General features: G+C 53.4%; 1 protein-coding gene across 1 annotated transcript in view; it reads right to left on the bottom strand.

Moving 5' to 3' along the window:
* Positions 1–1,852: 1,852 nt before the first annotated feature.
* The window catches only part of LOC144954167 (BAR/IMD domain-containing adapter protein 2-like), a gene marked incomplete at its 5' end in the record, with an annotated part of 34,807 nt that continues 12,406 nt past the window's right edge, over positions 1,853–24,253 (bottom strand). The window contains 5 exons of the mRNA XM_078884731.1: positions 1,853–5,552; positions 9,966–10,009; positions 15,893–15,989; positions 19,473–19,535; positions 23,129–23,432. Coding sequence (XP_078740857.1) covers positions 5,477–5,552; positions 9,966–10,009; positions 15,893–15,989; positions 19,473–19,535; positions 23,129–23,432 — 584 coding nt within the window. The remainder of the gene's footprint in view (positions 5,553–9,965; positions 10,010–15,892; positions 15,990–19,472; positions 19,536–23,128; positions 23,433–24,253) is intronic.

A 24,253-nucleotide genomic window follows, 5' to 3' on the forward strand; every position in this document is an offset into this window, starting at 1 on the left:
GAGGCTCTACGACACCCGCTGGCCAATCGGGTGAGAGCGTGGACGTTGGGGCTGTTCGCCTGCCGGCCAATCGGGAGCGAGCGTGAGTGATGGAGGCTCTACGACACCCGCTGGCCAATCGGGTGAGAGCGCGGACGTGAGCGCTATTTGACCGCTAGCCAATCGGGAGCGAGCAACGGCTCTGCGACGCCCGCCGGCCAATCGGAGGCAAGCGTGGGCCGATCTAGCCAAGGCACCGAGTGAACGGAGGGGGGTCTTAGACGACCCAGCGTACAAGAAACGTCAGAATCGCGCGCAATTACAGAGTGTACCCAATAAACAACAACAAACATCAGCAAACAAATGTCAACAAACATCAATATCCCATCCCCACCCCCACCCCACCACGTGACCAGAACCTCACGCGCGCGCGTGACCAATCAGGAGTGACTGGGGCGTGACCAGAACCCCATCCCCTCTAGACTCTACGTGTGAGTCTATAGAGACCTCTATGTGTAAGTCTATAGATCTCTATGTGTGAGTCTATAGAGATCTCTATGTGTCAGTCTATAGACCTCTATGTGTAAGTCTATAGATCTCTATGTGTGAGTCTATAGAGATCTCTATCTGTTAGTCTATAGACCTCTATGTGTTAGTATATAGACCTCTATGTGTTAGTCTATATAGACCTCTATGTGTTAGTCTATAGACCTCTATGTGTTATTCTATAGATCTCTATGTGTCAGTCTATAGAGACCTCTATGTGTAAGTGTATAGAGATCTCTCTGTGTAAGTCTATAGATCTCTACGTGTAAGCCTATAGAGACCTCTACGTGTCAGTCTATAGACCTCTATGTGTTAGTCTATATAGACCTCTATGTGTTAGCCTATAGAGACCTCTACGTGTAAGTCTATAGAGACCTCTACGTGTAAGCCTATAGAGACCTCTATGTGTCAGTCTATAGATCTCTATGTGTTAGTCTATATAGACCTCTATGTGTTAGCCTCATAGAGATCTCTCTGTGTAAGTCTATAGAGACCTCTACGTGTAAGTCTATAGATCTCTATGTGTTAGTCTATATAGACCTCTATGTGTTAGCCATAAGAGATCTCTCTGTGTAAGTCTATAGATATCTACGTGTTAGCCTATAGAGACCTCTACAATGCAAATCTATATCGAGACCTAAGGCAGCCTATAGACCTCCAACATACGAGTCTAGATGCCTCTATCACATCCAAGGCATCTGCGTGATTGTAAAGGCACATGTGTATTGCTCCAAAGTTGACCTTTTAGTGGTAGGCTTGTGGAGTAGTTAAGGCACCTGTGCTATTGTGAGCCCCTATGGATCTCCACTCGCCAAAAGATCACTTACTCTACTCTACAGGCCTCTACGCTACTCTATATAATCACTACGTCAGTCTATATCGTCTCTATGCCAGTCGATAGATCGATATTCTAGTCTATATAATCGATATTCTAGTCTATATCATCTCTATGCCAGTCGATAGATCGATATTCTAGTCCATATAATCGATATTCTAGTCGATAGATCAATATTCTGGTCTATACAATCTCTATGCCAGTCTATATAATCGATATTCTAGTCGAAAGGCCTTACTGGTAGGAACCCACTGGTTACACCAGCCCACAGGGGATTATTGTGTCCGTCGTGCAGGGAGGGGCTGGGTGGGGAGGGTGGGGAGGGGCTGGGTGGGGAGGGAGGGGCTGGGTGGGGAGGGGCTGGGTGGGGAGAGAGGGGCTGGGTGGGGAGGGAGGGGCTGGGTGGGGAGGGTGGGGAGGGGCTGGGTGGGGAGGGTGGGGCTGGGTGGGGGGTGGGAGGGGCTGGGTGGGGGGAGGGAGGGGCTGGTTGGGGAGGGGCTGGGTAGAGAGGGAGGGCTGGGTGGGGAGGGAGGGGCTGGGTGGGGAGGGGCTGGGTGGGGAGGGAGGGTGGGGCTGGGTGGGTGGGGAGGGAGGGGCTGGGTGGGGCTGGGGCTGGGTGGGGAGGGAGGGGCTGGGTGGGGGGTGGGCTGGGTGGGGCTGGGTGGGGGGTGTGAGGGGTGGGGCTGGGTGGGGAGGGGCTGCTCATCCCGTGGTGCCCTTATAAAACTCAACGTTTCACCTACTCACTACGGGCTTGTGCCCGCCCTCACAGTCGGCCATATTTGCGGAATACACCACGTCGCCCTGGCCCGTTGTTGACCCTGGTGGCCATCGACCGAGCAACCCAACGTCACTACCAGCTCCCTCCTCCTCCGCAGGATAATGTGTCGCTCCAGACGACGGCGCTACAACCCAACGTACCTAAACCCCGCGGCGACGGTGCTGATTGTTGCTGGCTGCTTGTGGTCAGCTACTGTCAATGGATCCATCAAAGAGCCTCTCTCTCCCTCCCCCACTCCGTCTACAATTTGCACGACGCCCATTTGAATATCCCTCACCGACCCACCGCTCGCCACGTTTGCCGAACTCCCCGTCCGCGTGCCGTGGACTTGCAAACATCTCCTCTGAATCAGAGGTCGCAAACGGGTTTTGATTCCTTATCCCCCGTACCCGTACCCTACCCGTACCCTACCCGTACCCTACCCGTACCCTACCCGTACCCTACCCGTACCCTATCCTAGTGATTTTCGAAAAGTGTTTTGGTTTGGCCACGTTTGTGTTGTTGTAGTACAGAGTTAGACTCATGGCCTTAATCTAAGTTGTCTTGTGGTTGTTGTTGTTGTTGTTTGACTTTTATGGCTTTATTTTGGTGATTTCGAAAAGTGTTTTGGTTTGGCCACGTTTGTGTTGTTGTAGTACAGAGTTAGACTCATGGCCTTAATCTAAGTTGTCTTGTGGTTCTTGTTGTTGTTGTTGTTTGACTTGCATCCCACTGGGATTTTTGCACACAGCGTTGGTGTACACGGTGTTTTTTCTGCAATGTTTTGCTGCCTTTTCTCGGATTTTCTGTTTGCACTCAGTCACATATTCACTTCAAGATGTTTTCTTGGTCACGTTTTTGTTTTTTGTTTGTAGCGGTTGCACCCGATTCAAGAGCCGTACCCGTACCCTACCCGTACCCGGCCGGGTACGGGTAGGGTACGGGTATCGGGTACCCGATTGCGACCTCTGGGATGAAGCCATGTTGCAGGCGCGGGTGGGTTGATTCTAGGAACTTGAATTGTGAGAAGAGACAAGACGTTGGGAAATGAGTGACAAACGGTGACTCACCAGTGACTCACGGTCTACCCGTACCCTCGCCAGGTATCGGGTAGGGTACGGGTATCGGGTAGGGTACGGGTATCAGGTAGGGTACGGGTATCGGGTAGAGTACTGGTATCGGGTACGGGTATCGGGTAGGGTACGGGTATCAGGTAGGGTACGGGTATGGTACGGGTATCAGGAAGGGTATGGTACGGGTAGGGTACGGGTATCAGGTAGGGTACGGGTAGGGTATCAGGTAGGGTATGGTACGGGTAGGGTACGGGTATCAGGTAGGATACGGGTATGGTACGGGTATTAGGTAGGGTATGGTACGGGTATGGTACGGGTATTAGGTAGGGTATGGTACGGGTAGGGTACGGGTATCAGGTAGGGTACGGGTATGGTACGGGTATTAGGTAGGGTATGGTACGGGTAGGGTACGGGTATCAGGTAGGGTACGGGTCAATGTGAACACCTCCCATTTGCATGTCCCTACTTTGCATGCAGCTCATTTGAATATCTCTCATTTGCATGCAACTCATTTGCATAACCGTCATTTGAATGCCACTCGTTTGCATAACCAGCATTTGCATATCCCTCATTTGCATAACCATCATTTGCATGGACCTCATTTGCATACGCAACATTTGCATAACCCTCATTTGCATATCCTCAGCCCTCATATGCGTAACCGTCATTCGATTACCCCTTTATCGCATTTCCCTCATTTGCATAAACATCATTTGCATATCCCCTCATTTGCATAACCGTTATTTGTAGATCCCTCATTTGCATAACCGTCATTTTCATATCCATCATTTGCATAACCTCCATTTGCTTACCCCCTCATTACATTTGCATAACCCTCATTTGCATGCCCCCCTCATTTGCATAACCGTTAATTGCGTGCCCCCCTCATTTGCATAACCGTCATTTGCAGATCCCTCATTTGCATAACCGTTATTTGCGTGCCCCCCTCATTTGCATAACCGTCATTTGCAGATCCCTCATTTGCATAACCGTCATTTTCATATCCCCTCATTTGCATAACCGTCGTTTGCATGCCCCCCTCATTTGCATAACCGTCGTTTGCAGATCCCTCATTTGCATAACCGTTATTTGTGTGCCCCCCTCATTTGCATAACCGTCATTTGCAGATCCCTCATTTGCATAACCGTTATTTGCATGCCCCCCTCATTTGCATAACCGTCGTTTGCAGATCCCTCATTTGCATAACCGTTATTTGCGTGCCCCCCTCATTTGCATAACCGTCATTTGCAGATCCCTCATTTGCATAACCGTCGTTTGCATGCCCCCCTCATTTGCATAACCGTCATTTGCAGATCCCTCATTTGCATAACCGTTATTTGCGTGCCCCCCTCATTTGCATAACCGTCATTTGCAGATCCCTCATTTGCATAACCGTCATTTTCATATCCCCTCATTTGCATAACCGTCGTTTGCATGCCCCCCTCATTTGCATAACCGTCATTTTCATATCCCCTCATTTGCATAACCGTCGTTTGCATGCCCCCCTCATTTGCATAACCGTCGTTTGCAGATCCCTCATTTGCATAACCGTTATTTGCAGATCCCTCATTTGCATAACCGTTATTTGTGTGCCCCCCTCATTTGCATGCCCCCTCATTTGCATGCCCCCTCATTTGCATAACCCTCATTTGCATAACCCTCATTTGCATAACCCTCATTTGCATAACCCTCATTTGCATAACCTCTCGCACTGCACAGGGCCAGCTTCCCCTCCCCCCATCCCCTCCCCTCCCCTCCCCCCAATCGATGATTATGATCACTTTGGAAATCAATGACGGGCACTGGGTAAGCGCCCATCAATACAAGCGATCAGCCATCGTTAAGTATTGATTATTGATGACGAAGTTATTCATTCATGCGAGGGCGGGCGGAGTGAGGTCACTTGGGGTGGAGAGTTCAGAGGTCACTTGGGGTGAGGGGGGGGGTGGTCAAAGGTCACTTGGGGTGGTGGGTCAGAGGTCACTCGGGGTGAGGGGGTCAAAGGTCACTTGGGGTGGTGGGTCAGAGGTCACTCGGGGTGAGGGGTGGTGGTCAAAGGTCACTTGGGGTGGTGGGTCAGAGGTCACTTGGGGTGAGGGGGTCAAAGGTCACTTGGGGTGGCGGGTCAGAGATCACTTGGGGTGAGGGAGGGGTCAAAGGTCACTTGGGGTGGTGGGTCAGAGATCACTTGGGGTGAGGGAGGGGTCAAAGGTCACTTGGGGTGGTGGGTCAGAGATCACTTGGGGGTGGGGGTCAGAGATCACTTGGGGGTGGGGTCAGGGGTCACTTGATGGCCGGGGCAGAGCGGTCGTTGGTCTTGGTGGGACGCAGCTTGACGCTCGCAAACGGATTGGCTCCCCTACGCACACACACAGACACAGACACACACAGACACACACAGACACACACACAGACACACACACAGACACACACAGACACACACAGACACACACACAGACACACACACACACAGACACACAGACACACACACACACACAGACACACACAGTCATACATACATACATAGACATACACACACACACATAGACACACACACACACACATAGACAAACACACACAGACACACACAGACACACACAGACACACACACAGAGACACACACAGACACACACACAGACACACAGACACACACAGTCATACATACATACATAGACATACACACACACACACAGACACACACAGACACACACACAGACACACAGACAGACACACACACAGACACACACACACAGACACACAGACACACACAGACAACAACAACAACCGCCATTCGCCACTAAGTGGCGGTGACGTCACCACGACGCTTGTGCCAGGCCAAGTGCACCTTGAGGCCACGTGAAGTGTCGAACGCCCGCTGGCAGGAGGTCACGGGGCAGACCCAGGTGCCACGGGTCGACTGACCGAGATGACCGAGATGACTGGCTGATGCACCACCTGTGCCCCCTACTGTGCCAACTTGCTGTGCTTTAGCCACCCGGCGCTTCGCTCGTTGTTGTGAGCGTCGCTCCTCCGCCGTCCGTTGTTGTTGGAGGGCGACTGCCTCCAACTGCCCAGTAGCGTCCTTCACGAGCCTCCTCCACTGAGGCCGATCTTGACACCGCTGGTAGCAGTCATCGGCAAGTCCACTCAGCTCCACGTCCTCCTGTACCACGTCACTCCATCTCTTCTCTAGCCCGTGCCGCGCCCGTTTAGCCCCCTCGATCCGGCCGAACAGAAGCTGTTGAGGCATGCGGTGGCTGGGCATGCGGGCTACATGACCCAGCCAACGCAGCCTTGCCTGCCGGAGGAGCTCACCGATGGGACTTTGCCCAGATCTTTCAAGGATTTGTGAGCTCCTCACACAATCCAGCCTGGCTAAACCCAGGATGGATCGTAGGCAGGCCAGCCTAAATGTTTCCAACCGGCGAAGATGCCCCACTAGGGGGGTCCACGTTTCGCAAGCGTAGAGAAGGGAGGGAATGACGGTGGTTGAGAAGACCTGAAGCTTCGTGCGGAGGGACAGACCAGGTAGCTTCCACACAGCGTTACGCAACCGATGAAAAGATATTGCCGCTCGACTGATTCGGAGTGAGACCTCTGCTGTCAAACTGGAGCCGGTCATAAGCACACTGCCCAGGTATGGGAAACTCTCCACTCTCTCCACAACTGCCCCATCACCAATTGGGAGTTGTGGGGGTGGAGTGTCCGATGGTACAAAATGCCCAGGCAGGTGCTTAGTTTTGGTGGGGCTGATGGTAAGGCCCCACCTCTTAGTGGCATGCTCCAGTCTCAGCAGAAGCGTCTCCAACTCCTCTTCTGAATGAGCAGCTATTACCAAATCATCGGCATACATAACGTGGTTGACCAATAGGGAGCCATCCCTTGACCGCACCCGGGCGTCGATCAGCCTCGCATTGTATCTGTACCAAATGGAAATTCCCCCGGTACAGCTATTGAAGGCTTCACGAACTACGCAGTCGAAATAGATGTTAAATAATGTGGGAGCCAGAGGACATCCCTGTCGCACCCTAAGATGTGCAGGGAATGGCTCCGACTACCAGCCACGTAGTTTTACTCGGGCCCGCTCACCATCATCAAGGTCTTTAATGAGTGCAAGCAGAGGGTCAGGGACTCCGAAAGCACGAAGAACAACCCAGAGCCCCAGGCCTACTGATGCTATCATAGGCCTTGACCAGGTCAATAAAGCAGAGATGTAGGTCTTGTTGGAATTCCCTACATCTCTGCTGTAGCAGACGGACAGAAAATATGGCATCTGTGCAGGACCGCCCTTTCCTGAAACCGCATTGGGGCTCCGCAAGCCTCTCCTCAGCGTGCCTAGCAAGGCGATGTTGAATAATCCTTGCCAGGACCTTTCCCGGCCTCACACTGAGGAGTGAGATGCCCCTGTAGTTGTTACAGTCTGTGCGGTCCCCCTTCTTAAAGAGGGGGACCACCAGGGCATCCTTCCAGTCCTGCGGAACCCGTCCAGTGGTCCAGACTGTTGTTATGATGTCATGTAGGGCAGTCTGTGCACAAAGGCCATCCTCCCTCAGCATTTCACTTGGGACATTATATCTGCCCGGTGCCTTCCCTGGTCTCAGACTCCGGATCGCCCTCAGTACTTCCTCAACAAATGGCACCTCAGCCAGCCACTCACAGGGGGTGACTTCATATTCCAATATTTTAGGCAACGCAGCCTCAGCAGGGTCATCCCCACTTTGTGCCATGATGTTTTCCTGGCTGAGGGATTTCCCCTCCCCCATAAAAATGCTCAACAAATCTGCAAACCTGTTCCTGGGGGTCGGAGATTGGATCACCGTTTCTTCCCCATAATGATGGTAATAGGTGTGGCGCTGCAGGTTACTTTTTTGATGGAGTTTATTAGAGATTTGTGATCGCGGGCCACTGAGGCAGACTCCATCTCCTCAGCGACCCGCGACCACCACCCATCATCCTCGCAGCGCCTCACGGCTCTCCGAACCTCCGAGCGAAGGCTGCGGTAAGCCTCCTCATTCTCCGACGTGGGATGCTGTAGGCGATGAGAGTGGGGGCCTGTCGCTTTTTCTCAATTAACCTGAACACCTCCTCTGTCAGCCAGGGTCTCTGCGGAGGTCTGGACCGCGTACACCAAAGCAGCCATTGCAGCTGCATGAGTCACAGTCCTAAACCATCTCGCCCATTCACCCTCGACATCAGGAGGAGTGGGGGACGATGCCAACCCCGGTCGCAAGCGACGATGAAAATCTCGCTTGCAACTTTCATCAGCCAGCTGAGACCAGGCCACTTTTGGTTTGAATGGGGTCCTGGGTGTACACCCACCACCGGAGTGGAAGAATGGTGATGTTGATGGTAGTGATGGCGATGGCAGTGATGGTAGTGGTGGTGATGGTGTTGGTGGTGTTGATGGTAGTGATGTTGATGGTGATGGAAGTGATGGTAGTGGTGGTGATGGTGATGGTCGTGATGGTAATGATGGTAGTGATAATAGTGATGTTGATGGTAGTGATGGTAGTGATGGTAGTGATGGTAGTGATGTTGATGTTGATGGTAGTGATGTTGATGGTAGTGATGTTGATGTTGATGGTAGTGATGTTGATGGTAGTGATGGTAGTGATGTTGATGGTAGTGATGTTAATGGTAGTGATGGTAGTGATGTTGATGGTAGTGATGTTGATGGTAGTGATGTTGATGGTAGTGATGTTGATGGTAGTGATGTTGATGTTGATGGTAGTGATGTTGATGGTAGTGATGTTGATGTTGATGTTGATGGTAGTGATGTTGATGGTAGTGATGTTGATGTTGATGTTGATGGTAGTGATGTTGATGGTAGTGATGTTGATGTTGATGGTAGTGATGTTGATGGTAGTGATGTTGATGTTGATGGTAGTGATGTTGATGGTAGTGATGTTGATGTTGATGTTGATGGTAGTGATGTTGATGGTAGTGATGTTGATGTTGATGGTAGTGATGTTGATGTTGATGGTAGTGATGTTGATGTTGATGGTAGTGATGTTGATGGTAGTGATGTTGATGGTAGTGATGTTGATGGTAGTGATGTTGATGGTAGTGATGGTAGTGATGGTAGTGATGTTGATGTTGATGGTAGTGATGTTGATGTTGATGGTAGTGATGTTGATGGTAGTGATGTTGATGTTGATGGTAGTGATGTTGATGGTAGTGATGTTGATGGTAGTGATGTTGATGTTGATGGTAGTGATGTTGATGGTAGTGATGTTGATGTTGATGGTAGTGATGTTGATGGTAGTGATGTTGATGTTGATGGTAGTGATGTTGATGTTGATGGTAGTGATGTTGATGGTAGTGATGTTGATGGTAGTGATGTTGATGGTAGTGATGTTGATGTTGATGGTAGTGATGTTGATGGTAGTGATGTTGATGGTAGTGATGTTGATGTTGATGGTAGTGATGTTGATGGTAGTGATGGTAGTGATGGTAGTGATGGTAGTGATGTTGATGTTGATGGTAGTGATGTTGATGGTAGTGATGTTGATGTTGATGGTAGTGATGTTGATGGTAGTGATGTTGATGGTAGTGATGTTGATGTTGATGTTGATGGTAGTGATGTTGATGGTAGTGATGTTGATGTTGATGGTAGTGATGTTGATGGTAGTGATGTTGATGTTGATGGTAGTGATGTTGATGTTGATGGTAGTGATGTTGATGTTGATGGTAGTGATGTTGATGGTAGTGATGTTGATGTTGATGGTAGTGATGTTGATGGTAGTGATGTTGATGTTGATGGTGATGTTACCGTAAGAATGCTGATGATGAATTGAATCCATTAATTCCCTTATCCTGGAAGCACAGAAGCCCACAACCACATCATCAACATCATCAACATCATCAACATCATCAACATCATCAACATCATCAACATCATCAACATCATCAACATAATCAACAACATCAACATCATCAACATCATCAACATCATCAACATCATCAACATAATCAACATCATCAACATCATCAACATCATCAACATCATCAACATAATCAACATTATCAACATCATCAACATCATCAACATCATCAACATCATCATCAACATCATCAACATCATCAACATCATCAACATCATCAACATCATCAACATCATCAACATAATCAACATCATCAACATCATCAACATCATCAACATCATCAACATCATCAACATCATCATCAACATCATCAACATCATCAACATCATCAACATCATCAACATCATCAACAACATCATCATCATCAACATCATCAACATCATCAACATCATCAACATCATCAACATCATCAACAACATCAACATCATCAACATCATCAACATCATCAACATCAACATCATCAACATTATCAACATCATCAACATCATCAACATCATCAACATCATCATCATCAACATCATCAACATCATCAACATCATCAACATCATCATCAACATCATCAACATCATCAACATCATCAACATCATCAACAACATCAACATCATCAACATTATCAACATCATCAACATCATCAACATCATCAACATCATCAACATTATCAACATCATCAACATCATCAACATCATCAACATCATCAACATCATCAACATCATCAACATCATCAACATCATCAACATCATCATCATCAACATCATCAACATCATCAACATCATCAACATCATCAACATCATCAACATCATCAACAACATCAACATCATCAACATCATCAACATCATCAACATCATCAACATCATCAACATCATCAACATCATCAACATCATCAACATCATCAACAACATCAACATCATCAACATCATCAACAACATCAACATCATCAACATCATCAACATCATCAACATCATCAACATCATCAACAACATCAACATCATCAACATCATCAACATCATCAACATCATCAACATCATCATCGCGCATGAGTGGTGAGTGTAGTGGTGAGTGTAGTGGTGAGTGTAGTGGTGAGTGTAGTGGTGAGTGGTGAGTGGAGTGGTGAGTGTAGTGGTGAGTGTAGTGGTGAGTGGTGAGTGTAGTGGTGAGTGGTGAGTGTAGTGGTGAGTGTAGTGGTGAGTGGTGAGTGTAGTGGTGAGTGTGGTGGTGAGTGTAGTGGTGAGTGGTGAGTGGAGTGGTGAGTGTAGTGGTGAGTGTAGTGGTGAGTGGTGAGTGGAGTGGTGAGTGTAGTGGTGAGTGTAGTGGTGAGTGGTGAGTGTAGTGGTGAGTGGTGAGTGTAGTGGTGAGTGTAGTGGTGAGTGGTGAGTGTAGTGGTGAGTGTGGTGGTGAGTGTAGTGGTGAGTGGTGAGTGGAGTGGTGAGTGTAGTGGTGAGTGTAGTGGTGAGTGGTGAGTGTAGTGGTGAGTGTGGTGGTGAGTGGTGAGTGTAGTGGTGAGTGTAGTGGTGAGTGGTGAGTGTAGTGGTGAGTGGTGAGTGGAGTGGTGAGTGTAGTGGTGAGTGTAGTGGTGAGTGGTGAGTGTAGTGGTGAGTGTGGTGGTGAGTGTAGTGGTGAGTGGAGTGGTGAGTGTAGTGGTGAGTGTAGTGGTGAGTGGTGAGTGGAGTGGTGAGTGTAGTGGTGAGTGTAGTGGTGAGTGGTGAGTGTAGTGGTGAGTGGTGAGTGTAGTGGTGAGTGTGGTGGTGAGTGTAGTGGTGAGTGGTGAGTGGAGTGGTGAGTGTAGTGGTGAGTGTAGTGGTGAGTGGTGAGTGTAGTGGTGAGTGGTGAGTGTAGTGGTGAGTGTAGTGGTGAGTGTAGTGGTGAGTGTAGTGGTGAGTGTAGTGGTGAGTGTAGTGGTGAGCGTAGTGGTGAGTGTAGTGGTGAGTGGTGAGTGTAGTGGTGAGTGGTGAGTGTAGTGGTGAGTGTAGTGGTGAGTGGTGAGTGGTGGTGAGTGTAGTGGTGAGCGTAGTGGTGAGTGTAGTGGTGAGTGGTGAGTGTAGTGGTGAGTGGTGAGTGTAGTGGTGAGTGTAGTGGTGAGTGGTGAGTGGTGGTGAGTGTAGTGGTGAGCGTAGTGGTGAGTGTAGTGGTGAGTGTAGTGGTGAGTGTAGTGGTGAGTGGTGAGTGTAGTGGTGAGTGGAGTGGTGAGCGTAGTGGTGAGTGTAGTGGTGAGTGTAGTGGTGAGTGGTGAGTGTAGTGGTGAGTGTAGTGGTGAGTGTAGTGGTGAGTGTAGTGGTGAGTGGTGAGTGGTGGTGAGTGTAGTGGTGAGTGGTGGTGAGTGTAGTGGTGAGTGGTGAGTGTAGTGGTGAGTGTAGTGGTGAGTGGTGAGTGTAGTGGTGAGTGGTGAGTGTAGTGGTGAGTGTAGTGGTGAGTGGTGAGTGTAGTGGTGAGTGGTGAGTGTAGTGGTGAGTGTAGTGGTGAGTGTAGTGGTGAGTGGTGAGTGTAGTGGTGAGTGTAGTGGTGAGTGTAGTGGTGAGTGTGGTGGTGAGTGTAGTGGTGAGTGTAGTGGTGAGTGTAGTGGTGAGTGGTGAGTGTAGTGGTGAGTGTAGTGGTGAGTGTAGTGGTGAGTGTAGTGGTGAGTGTAGTGGTGAGTGGTGAGTGTAGTGGTGAGTGTAGTGGTGAGTGTAGTGGTGAGTGTAGTGGTGAGTGGTGAGTGTAGTGGTGAGTGTAGTGGTGAGTGTAGTGGTGAGTGGTGAGTGTAGTGGTGAGTGTAGTGGTGAGTGGTGAGTGTAGTGGTGAGTGGTGAGTGTAGTGGTGAGTGTAGTGGTGAGTGTAGTGGTGAGTGTAGTGGTGAGTGGTGGTGAGCGTAGTGGTGAGTGGTGAGTGTAGTGGTGAGTGTAGTGGTGAGTGGTGGTGAGTGTAGTGGTGAGTGTCGTGGTGAGTGTCGTGGTGAGTGGTGAGCGTAGTGGTGAGTGTAGTGGTGAGTGTAGTGGTGAGTGTCGTGGTGAGTGGTGAGTGTAGTGGTGAGTGTGGTGGTGAGTGGTGAGTGTAGTGGTGAGTGTAGTGGTGAGTGTAGTGGTGAGTGTAGTGGTGAGTGGTGGTGAGCGTAGTGGTGAGTGGTGAGTGTAGTGGTGAGTGTAGTGGTGAGTGGTGGTGAGTGTAGTGGTGAGTGTCGTGGTGAGTGTCGTGGTGAGTGGTGAGCGTAGTGGTGAGTGTAGTGGTGAGTGTAGTGGTGAGTGTCGTGGTGAGTGGTGAGTGTAGTGGTGAGTGTCGTGGTGAGTGGTGAGCGTAGTGGTGAGTGTAGTGGTGAGTGTAGTGGTGAGTGTAGTGGTGAGTGTAGTGGTGAGTGGTGAGTGTAGTGGTGAGTGTAGTGGTGAGTGTAGTGGTGAGTGGTGAGTGTAGTGGTGAGTGTAGTGGTGAGTGTAGTGGTGAGTGTAGTGGTGAGTGGTGAGTGTAGTGGTGAGTGTGGTGGTGAGTGGTGAGTGTAGTGGTGAGTGTAGTGGTGAGTGTAGTGGTGAGTAGTGGTGAGTGTAGTGGTGAGTGTAGTGGTGAGTGTAGTGGTGAGTAGTGGTGAGTGTAGTGGTGAGTGTAGTGGTGAGTGGTGAGTGTAGTGGTGAGTGTAGTGGTGAGTGTAGTGGTGAGTGGTGAGTGTAGTGGTGAGTGTAGTGGTGAGTGTAGTGGTGAGTGTAGTGGTGAGTGTGGTGGTGAGTGGTGAGTGTAGTGGTGAGTGGTGAGTGTAGTGGTGAGTGTAGTGGTGAGTGGTGAGTGTAGTGGTGAGTGTAGTGGTGAGTGGTGAGTGTCGTGGTGAGTGGTGAGTGTAGTGGTGAGTGTAGTGGTGAGTGTAGTGGTGAGTGTCGTGGTGAGTGGTGAGTGTAGTGGTGAGTGTAGTGGTGAGTGTCGTGGTGAGTGGTGAGTGTAGTGGTGAGTGTAGTGGTGAGTGTGGTGGTGAGTGGTGAGTGTAGTGGTGAGTGGTGAGTGTAGTGGTGAGTGTAGTGGTGAGTGTGGTGGTGAGTGTAGTGGTGAGTGGTGAGTGTAGTGGTGAGTGTAGTGGTGAGTGTAGTGGTGAGTGTAGTGGTGAGTGTAGTGGTGAGTGTAGTGGTGAGTGGTGAGTGTAGTGGTGAGTAGTGAGTGGTGAGCGTAGTGGTGAGTGTGGTGGTGAGTGTAGTGGTGAGTGTGGTGGTGAGTGTAGTGGTGAGTGGTGAGTAGTGGTGAGTGTAGTGGTGAGTGGTGAGTGTAGTGGTGAGTGTAGTGGTGAGTGGTGAGTGTAGTGGTGAGTGTAGTGGTGAGTGTAGTGGTGAGTGGTGAGTGTAGTGGTGAGTGTGGTGGTGAGTGTGGTGGTGAGTGTAGTGGTGAGTGTAGTGGTGAGTGGTGAGCGTAGTGGTGAGTGTAGTGGTGAGTGTGGTGGTGAGTGTGGTGGTGAGTGTAGTGGTGAGTGTAGTGGTGAGTGGTGAGCGTAGTGGTGAGTGTAGTGGTGAGTGGTGAGTGTAGTGGTGAGTGTAGTGGTGAGTGTAGTGGTGAGTGGTGAGTGTAGTGGTGAGTGTAGTGGTGAGCGTAGTGGTGAGTGTAGTGGTGATTGTAGTGGTGAGTGGTGAGTGTAGTGGTGAGTGTAGTGGTGAGTGGTGAGTGTAGTGGTGAGTGTAGTGGTGAGTGTGGTGGTGAGTGTAGTGGTGAGTGTAGTGGTGAGTGTAGTGGTGAGTGGTGAGTGCAGTGGTGAGTGTAGTGGTGAGTGGTGAGCGTAGTGGTGAGTGTAGTGGTGAGTGTAGTGGTGAGTGTAGTGGTGAGTGTAGTGGTGAGTGGTGAGCGTAGTGGTGAGTGTAGTGGTGAGTGGTGAGTGTAGTGGTGAGCGTAGTGGTGAGTGGTGAGTGTAGTGGTGAGTGTAGTGGTGAGCGTAGTGGTGAGTGTAGTGGTGAGTGGTGAGCGTAGTGGTGAGTGTAGTGGTGAGTAGTGAGTGTAGTGGTGAGTGTAGTGGTGAGTGTAGTGGTGAGTGGTGAGTGTAGTGGTGAGTGGTGAGTGTAGTGGTGAGCGTAGTGGTGAGTGTAGTGGTGAGTGGTGAGTGTAGTGGTGAGTGTAGTGGTGAGTGTAGTGGTGAGTGTAGTGGTGAGTGTAGTGGTGAGTGGTGAGTGTAGTGGTGAGCGTAGTGGTGAGTGTAGTGGTGAGTGTAGTGGTGAGTGGTGAGTGTAGTGGTGAGTGGTGAGCGTAGTGGTGAGTGTAGTGGTGAGTGGTGAGCGTAGTGGTGAGTGTAGTGGTGAGTGGTGAGCGTAGTGGTGAGTGGTGAGCGTAGTGGTGAGTGTAGTGGTGAGTGTAGTGGTGAGTAGTGGTGAGTGTAGTGGTGAGTGTAGTGGTGAGTGTAGTGGTGAGCGTAGTGGTGAGTGTGGTGGTGAGTGTAGTGGTGAGTGTAGTGTAGTGGTGAGTGGTGAGTGTAGTGGTGAGTGGTGAGTGGTGAGCGTAGTGGTGAGTGGTGAGTGTAGTGGTGAGTGGTGAGTGTAGTGGTGAGTGTAGTGGTGAGTGGTGAGTGTAGTGGTGAGCGTAGTGGTGAGTGTAGTGGTGAGCGTAGTGGTGAGCGTAGTGGTGAGCGTAGTGGTGAGTGGTGAGTGTAGTGGTGAGTGGTGAGTGGTGAGCGTAGTGGTGAGTGGTGAGTGTAGTGGTGAGTGGTGAGTGTAGTGGTGAGTGTAGTGGTGAGTGTAGTGGTGATTGTAGTGCTGAGTGGTGAGTGTAGTGGTGAGTGGTGAGCGTAGTGGTGAGCGTAGTGGTGAGTGGTGAGCGTAGTGGTGAGCGTAGTGGTGAGTGTAATGGTGAGTGGTGAGCGTAGTGGTGAGTGGTGAGTGGCACGCTCACTCACGATGTTGAAGTCTCCGCTCACTGCGATGCTGTATGGCCGAGGTTTGTCTCCAGGCGAGGCAGGCTCCGTGTTGAGCGCGTAGGCCGAACCTCCACCCCTGTAGCAAAGACACAGGGTGAGTGGGTGGGTGAGTGGGTGGGTGAGTGGGTGGGTGAGTGGGTGGGTGAGTGGGTGAGTGAGTGGGTGAGTGGGTGGATGAGTGGGTGGGTGAGTGGGTGGGTGAGTGGGTGGGTGGGTGGGTGAGTGGGTGGGTGAGTGGGTGGGTGGGTGAGTGGGTGAGTGGGTGGGTGAGTGGGTGGGTGGGTGAGTGGGTGAGTGGGTGGGTGAGTGGGTGGGTGAGTGGGTGAGTGGGTGGGTGAGTGGGTGAGTGGGTGGGTGAGTGGGTGGGTGAGTGGGTGGGTGAGTGAGTGGGTGGGTGAGTGGGTGAGTGGGTGGGTGAGTGGGTGGGTGAGTGGGTGGGTGAGTGGGTGGGTGAGTGAGTGAGTGAGTGGGTGAGTGGGTGGGTGAGTGGGTGGGTGAGTGGGTGGGTGAGTGGGTGGGTGAGTGGGTGGGTGGGTGAGTGGGTGGGTGAGTGGGTGGGTGGGTGGGTGAGTGGGTGGGTGGGTGAGTGGGTGGGTGAGTGGGTGAGTGGGTGGGTGAGTGGGTGGGTGAGTGGGTGAGTGGGTGAGTGGGTGGGTGAGTGGGTGGGTGAGTGGGTGGGTGAGTGGGTGGGTGAGTGAGTGAGTGGGTGGGTGAGTGGGTGGGTGAGTGGGTGGGTGGGTGAGTGAGTGAGTGGGTGAGTGGGTGGGTGAGTGGGTGGGTGAGTGGGTGGGTGGGTGGGTGAGTGAGTGAGTGAGTGGGTGAGTGGGTGGGTGAGTGGGTGGGTGAGTGGGTGAGTGGGTGGGTGAGTGAGTGAGTGAGTGGGTGAGTGGGTGGGTGAGTGGGTGGGTGGGTGGGTGAGTGAGTGGGTGAGTGGGTGGATGAGTGGGTGAGTGAGTGAGTGGGTGGGTGGGTGGGTGGGTGAGTGGGTGAGTGAGTGGGTGGGTGAGTGGGTGGGTGAGTGGGTGGGTGAGTGAGTGGGTGGGTGGGTGAGTGAGTGAGTGAGTGGGTGAGTGAGTGAGTGGGTGGGTGAGTGGGTGGGTGGATGGGTGAGTGAGTGAGTGAGTGGGTGAGTGGGTGGGTGAGTGGGTGGGTGAGTGGGTGGGTGGGTGGGTGACTGAGTGAGTGAGTGGGTGAGTGGGTGGGTGAGTGGGTGGGTGAGTGGGTGAGTGGGTGGGTGAGTGAGTGAGTGAGTGGGTGAGTGGGTGGGTGAGTGGGTGGGTGGGTGGGTGAGTGAGTGGGTGAGTGGGTGGATGAGTGGGTGAGTGAGTGAGTGGGTGGGAGGGTGGGTGAGTGGGTGGGTGGGTGGGTGAGTGGGTGAGTGAGTGGGTGGGTGAGTGGGTGGGTGAGTGGGTGGGTGAGTGGGTGAGTACGTGGGTGGGTGAGTGGGTGGGTGGGTGAGTGGGTGGGTGGGTGGGTGAGTGGGTGAGTGGGTGGGTGGGTGAGTGGGTGAGTGGGTGGGTGGGTGAGTGAGTGGGTGGGTGAGTGGGTGAGAGGGTGGGTGAGTGGGTGAGTGGGTGGGTGGGTGAGTGAGTGGGTGGGTGAGTGGGTGGGTGAGTGGGTGGGTGAGTGGGTGAGTGGGTGGGTGGGTGAGTGGGTGGGTGGGTGGGTGAGTGGGTGGGTGGGTGGGTGAGTGGGTGGGTGGGTGGGTGAGTGGGTGGGTGGGTGAGTGGGTGGGTGAGTGGGTGGGTGAGTGGGTGAGTGGGTGAGTGAGTGAGTGGGTGGGTGAGTGAGTGAGTGGGTGGGTGAGTGGGTGGGTGGGTGAGTGGGTGAGTGGGTGGGTGAGTGAGTGAGTGGGTGGGTGTGTGGGTGGGTGAGTGGGTGGGTGAGTGGGTGAGTGAGTGGGTGGGTGAGTGGGTGGGTGAGTGGGTGGGTGAGTGGGTGAGTGGGTGGGTGGGTGAGTGGGTGAGTGGGTGGGTGGGTGAGTGGGTGGGTGAGTGGGTGGGTGAGTGGGTGGGTGAGTGGGTGAGTGGGTGAGTGAGTGAGTGAGTGGGTGGGTGAGTGGGTGGGTGAGTGGGTGGGTGGGTGGGTGGGTGAGTGGGTGGGTGGGTGGGTGAGTGGGTGAGTGAGTGAGTGAGTGGGTGGGTGAGTGGGTGGGTGAGTGGGTGAGTGGGTGAGTGAGTAGGTGAGTGAGTGATTGAGTGGGTGAGTGAGTAGGTGAGTGAGTGAGTGAGTGGGTGAGTGAGTAGGTGAGTGAGTGAGTGAGTAGGTGAGTGAGTGAGTGGGTGAGTGAGTAGGTGAGTGGGTGAGTAGGTGAGTGAGTGAGTGAGTAGGTGAGTGAGTAGGTTAGTGAGTGAGTAGGTGAGTGGGTGAGTAGGTGAGTGAGTGAGTGAGTAGGTGAGTGAGTAGGTGAGTGAGTGAGTAGGTGAGTGGGTGAGTAGGTGAGTGAGTGAGTGAGTAGGTGAGTGAGTAGGTTAGTGAGTGAGTAGGTGAGTGGGTGAGTAGGTGAGTGAGTGAGTGAGTAGGTGAGTGAGTAGGTGAGTGAGTGAGTAGGTGAGTGAGTAGGTGAGTGAGTGAGTAGGTGAGTGGGTGAGTAGGTGAGTGAGTGAGTGAGTAGGTGAGTGAGTAGGTGAGTGAGTGAGTAGGTGAGTGAGTGAGTAGGTGAGTAGGTGAGTGAGTAGGTGAGTGAGTAGGTTAGTGAGTGAGTAGGTGAGTGGGTGAGTAGGTGAGTGAGTGAGTAGGTGAGTGAGTAGGTGAGTGAGTGAGTAGGTGAGTAGGTGAGTGAGTAGGTGAGTGAGTAGGTGAGTGAGTGAGTGAGTAGGTGAGTGGGTGAGTGAGTGAGTGAGTGAGTAGGTGAGTGAATAGGTGAGTGAGTAGGTGAGTGAGTAGGTGAGTGAGTGAGTAGGTGAGTAGGTGAGTAGGTGAGTAGGTGAGTAGGTGAGTGAGTGAGTAGGTGAGTGGGTGAGTAGGTGAGTGAGTGAGTGAGTAGGTGAGTGAGTAGGTGAGTGAGTGAGTAGGTGAGTAGGTGAGTGAGTGAGTGAGTAGGTGAGTGAGTGAGTGAGTAGGTGAGTGAGTAGGTGAGTGAGTGAGTGAGTGAGTAGGTGAGTGGGTGAGTGAGTAGGTGAGTGGGTGAGTAGGTGAGTGAGTGAGTGAGTAGGTGAGTGAGTAGGTGAGTGAGTGGGTGGGTGAGTGAGTAGGTGAGTGAGTGAGTAGGTGAGTGAGTGAGTAGGTGAGTAGGTGAGTGAGTAGGTTAGTGAGTGAGTAGGTGAGTGGGTGAGTAGGTGAGTGAGTGAGTGGGTGAGTGAGTAGGTGAGTGGGTGAGTAGGTGAGTGAGTGAGTGAGTAGGTGAGTGAGTAGGTTAGTGAGTGAGTAGGTGAGTGGGTGAGTAGGTGAGTGAGTGAGTGAGTAGGTGAGTGAGTAGGTGAGTGGGTGAGTAGGTGAGTGAGTGAGTGGGTGAGTGAGTAGGTGAGTGGGTGAGTAGGTGAGTGAGTGAGTGAGTAGGTGAGTGAGTAGGTGAGTGAGTGAGTAGGTGAGTAGGTGAGTGAGTAGGTGAGTTCCTCACACGGCAACGGGCACAGTGCCAGGCACGATGAGTTGTGTGTAAGCAAACGGGAACCAGCCCCTCCTGCACACAGACACAGACACGGACACACAGACACGGACACACAGACTCAGAGACACAGACACACAGAGACACAGAGGCACACAGACTCAGAGACACAGACACAGAGACACACAGACACACAGAGACACACAGACTCAGAGACACACAGACACAGAGACACACAGACCCAGAGACACATACATACACAGAGACACAGACATAGACACACAGACTCAGAGACACACAGACTCAGAGACACACAGACACAGAGACACACAGACACAGACATGCAGACTCAGAGACACACAGAGACACACAGACTCAGAGACACACAGACTCAGAGACACACAGACTCAGAGACACACAGACACAGACACGAACATGCAGACTCAGAGACACACAGAGACACACAGACTCAGAGACACACAGACACAGAGACACACAGACTCAGAGACACACAGACTCAGAGACACACAGACACAGACACGGACATGCAGACTCAGAGACACACAGAGACACACAGACTCAGAGACACACAGACACAGAGACACACAGACACAGACACGGACATGCAGACTCAGAGACACACAGAGACACACAGACTCAGAGACACACAGACACAGAGACACACAGACACAGACACGGACATGCAGACTCAGAGACACACAGAGACACACAGACTCAGAGACACACAGACACAGACACGGACATGCAGACTCAGAGACACACAGAGACACACAGACTCAGAGACACACAGACACAGAGACCCACAGACACAGACACGGACATGCAGACTCAGAGACACACAGACTCAGAGACACACAGACTCAGAGACACACAGACTCAGAGACACACAGACACAGAGACACACAGACACAGAGACACACAGACACAGAGACACACAGACTCAGAGACACACAGAGACACACAGAGACACACAGACTCAGAGACACACAGACTCAGAGACACACAGACTCAGAGACACACAGACACAGAGACACACAGACACAGAGACACACAGACTCAGAGACACACAGAGACACACAGAGACACACAGACTCAGAGACACACAACCTCAGAGACACACAGACACAGACACGGACATGCAGACTCAGAGACACACAGACTCAGAGACACACAGACACAGAGACACACAGACACAGAGACACACAGACACAGACACGGACATGCAGACTCAGAGACACACAGAGACACACAGACTCAGAGACACACAGACTCAGAGACACACAGACACAGACACGGACACACAGACTCAGAGACACACAGAGACACACAGACTCAGAGACACACAGACTCAGAGACACACAGACACAGACACGGACATGCAGACTCAGAGACACACAGACTCAGAGACACACAGAGACACACAGACTCAGAGACACACAGACTCAGAGACACACAGAGACACACAGACTCAGAGACACACAGACTCAGAGACACACAGAGACACAGAGACACACAGACTCAGAGACACAGACATAGACACACAGACTCAGAGACACACAGACTCAGAGACACACAGAGACACACAGACTCAGAGACACACAGACTCAGAGACACACAGACACAGAGACACACAGACTCAGAGACACACAGACACAGACACGAACATGCAGACTCAGAGACACACAGAGACACACAGACTCAGAGACACACAGAGACACACAGACACAGAGACACACAGACACAGACACGGACATACATACTCAGAGACACACAGAGACACACAGACTCAGAGACACACAGACACAGAGACACACAGACTCAGAGACACACAGAGACACACAGACTCAGAGACACACAGACACAGAGACACACAGACACAGACACGGACATGCAGACTCAGAGACACACAGACTCAGAGACACACAGAGACACACAGACACAGAGACACACAGACACAGAGACACACAGACACAGACACGGACATGCAGACTCAGAGACACACAGAGACACACAGACTCAGAGACACACAGACTCAGAGACACACAGAGACACACAGACTCAGAGACACACAGACACAGAGACACACAGACACAGACACGGACATACATACTCAGAGACACACAGAGACACACAGACTCAGAGACACACAGACTCAGAGACACACAGACTCAGAGACACACAGACTCAGAGACACACAGACACAGACACGGACATACATACTCAGAGACACACAGAGACACACAGACACAGAGACACTCAGACACACAGACTCAGAGACACACAGACTCAGAGACACACAGACTCAGAGACACACAGACACAGAGACACACAGACTCAGAGACACACAGACACAGACACGAACATGCAGACTCAGAGACACACAGACACGAACATGCAGACTCAGAGACACACAGACACAGACACGGACATGCAGACTCAGAGACACACAGAGACACACAGACTCAGAGACACACAGACTCAGAGACACACAGACTCAGAGACACACAGACACAGAGACACACAGACACAGAGACACACAGACACAGAGACACACAGACACAGAGATACACAGACCCAGAGACACACAGACACAGACCCAATCACTCACTCAGTCACCCACTCACCCACTCACCCACCCACCCACTCACCCACCCACTCACTCACCCACTCACTCACTCACTCACCCACCCACTCACCCACCCACTCACTCACCCACTCACTCACCCACTCACTCACTCACTCACCCACTCACTCACCCACTCACTCACTTAGCCACTCACACCCCCCCACCCTCCCCCTCCACACCCCCCCCCACCCCCCCCTCACACCCACCCCCACCCCCCCCACTCCCCCCCCCACCCCCCCCCACTCCCCCCCCCACCCCCCCACCCCCCCCCACCCACTTGTGTGTACGCTCGTGCTCCCCTTAGTGCCAACCACTCACCCACTCACTCAACCACTCACTCACTCACCCACTCAGTCATCCACTAACTCAGTCACCCACTCACCCACTCACTAATCCACTCACTGACTCACCCACTCACTCACTCACCCACTCAGTCATCCACTAACTCAGTCACCCACTCACCCACTCACTAATCCACTCACTGACTCACCCACTCACTCACTCAGTCACCCACTGACCCACTCACTCACTCACCCACTGACCCACCCACCCACTCACCCACCCACTCAGCCACCCACTCACCCACCCACTCAGCCACCCACTCACTCACCCACTCAGCCACCCACTCACTCACCCACTCAGCCACCCACTCACCCACCCACTCAGCCACCCACTCACCCACCCACTCAGCCACCCACTCACCCACCCACTCAGCCACCCACTCACTCACCCACTCAGCCACCCACTCACCCACCCACTCAGCCACCCACTCACCCACCCACTCAGCCACCCACTCACCCACCCACTCAGCCACCCACTCACCCACCCATTCAGCCACCCACTCACTCACCCACTCACTCACTCAGCCACCCCCCCACCCCCCGCCCCCATCCCACCCCCACCCCCCCCCACCCCCCACCCACCCCCCCACCCCCACCCCTCCCCACCCCCCCCCGCCCCCGCCCCCACCCCCCCCCACCCCCCACCCACCCCCCCACCCCCACCCCCCACCCCCACCCACTTGTGTGTACGCTCGTGCTCCCCGTAGTGCCAACCGCCCTTGGCCTCGGGCACGAGCAGCGTCACCACGTCACCCTCCTCGAAGCTCAGCAGCGCCTGGTCACCACCCCCACCACCCCCACCACCGGCTGGGCCCGCCCCCTCGCCCATGGCCACGCCCCCGGCCACCTCACTAGCCACGCCCACGGCCGCGTCACTGGCCACGCCCCCGGCGGCGGTGGGGGCCGAGTGGGGGAAGAGGGCGAAGACGCGGGGGCGGTCCCCTCGCTTCACCTGCCGCACTGAGCCCGAGCGCACGCGGCACTCTGGGGGGTGGGGGGGGGGGAAGGGGGCGTGGCAATGGGGGGTGGGTGGGGGGGAAGGGGGCGTGGCAATGGGGGGTGGGTGGGGGGGAAGGGGGCGTGGCAATGGGGGGTGGGTGGGGGGGGAAGGGGGCGTGGCAATGGGGGGTGGGTGCGGGGGGAAGGGGGCGTGGCAATGGGGGGTGGGTGGGGGGGAAGGGGGCGTGGCAATGGGGGGTGGGTGGGGGGGAAGGGGGCGTGTCAATGGGGGGTGGGTGGGGGAAGGGGGCGTGGCAATGGGGGGTGGGTGGGGGGGAAGGGGGCGTGGCAATGGGGGGTGGGTGGGGGGGAAGGGGGCGTGTCAATGGGGGGTGGGTGGGGGAAGGGGGCGTGGCAATGGGAATGGGTGGGGGGGAAGGGGGCGTGGCAATGGGGGGTGGGTGGGGGGGAAGGGGGCGTGGCAATGGGGGGTGGGTGGGGGGGAAGGGGGCGTGGCAATGGGGGGTGGGTGGGGGGGAAGGGGGCGTGGCAATGGGGGGTGGGTGGGGGGGAAGGGGGCGTGGCAATGGGGGGTGGGTGGGGGGGGAAGGGGGCGTGGCAATGGGGGGTGGGTGGGGGGGAAGGGGGCGTGGCAATGGGGGTGGAGGCGTGGCCAGAGGGAGGAGGGGGGGTCAGGGGGGGGGGGTAATGGGAGTGAGAAGGGGCGGAGTCAGGGGAGTGGTAGAATGGGGGGAAGAAGGGGGCGGGGCAATGGGGGGGTGGGTGGGTGGGGGGGAAGGGGGCGTGGCAATAGGGAGGTGGGTGGGGGGTGGAGGCGGGGCCAGAGGGAGAGGGGGGTGAGAGTT

This window comes from Lampetra fluviatilis, unplaced genomic scaffold (genome assembly GCF_964198595.1).
Source record: "Lampetra fluviatilis unplaced genomic scaffold, kcLamFluv1.1 SCAFFOLD_515, whole genome shotgun sequence".
NCBI classification, from domain to species: Eukaryota; Metazoa; Chordata; class Hyperoartia; order Petromyzontiformes; family Petromyzontidae; genus Lampetra; species Lampetra fluviatilis.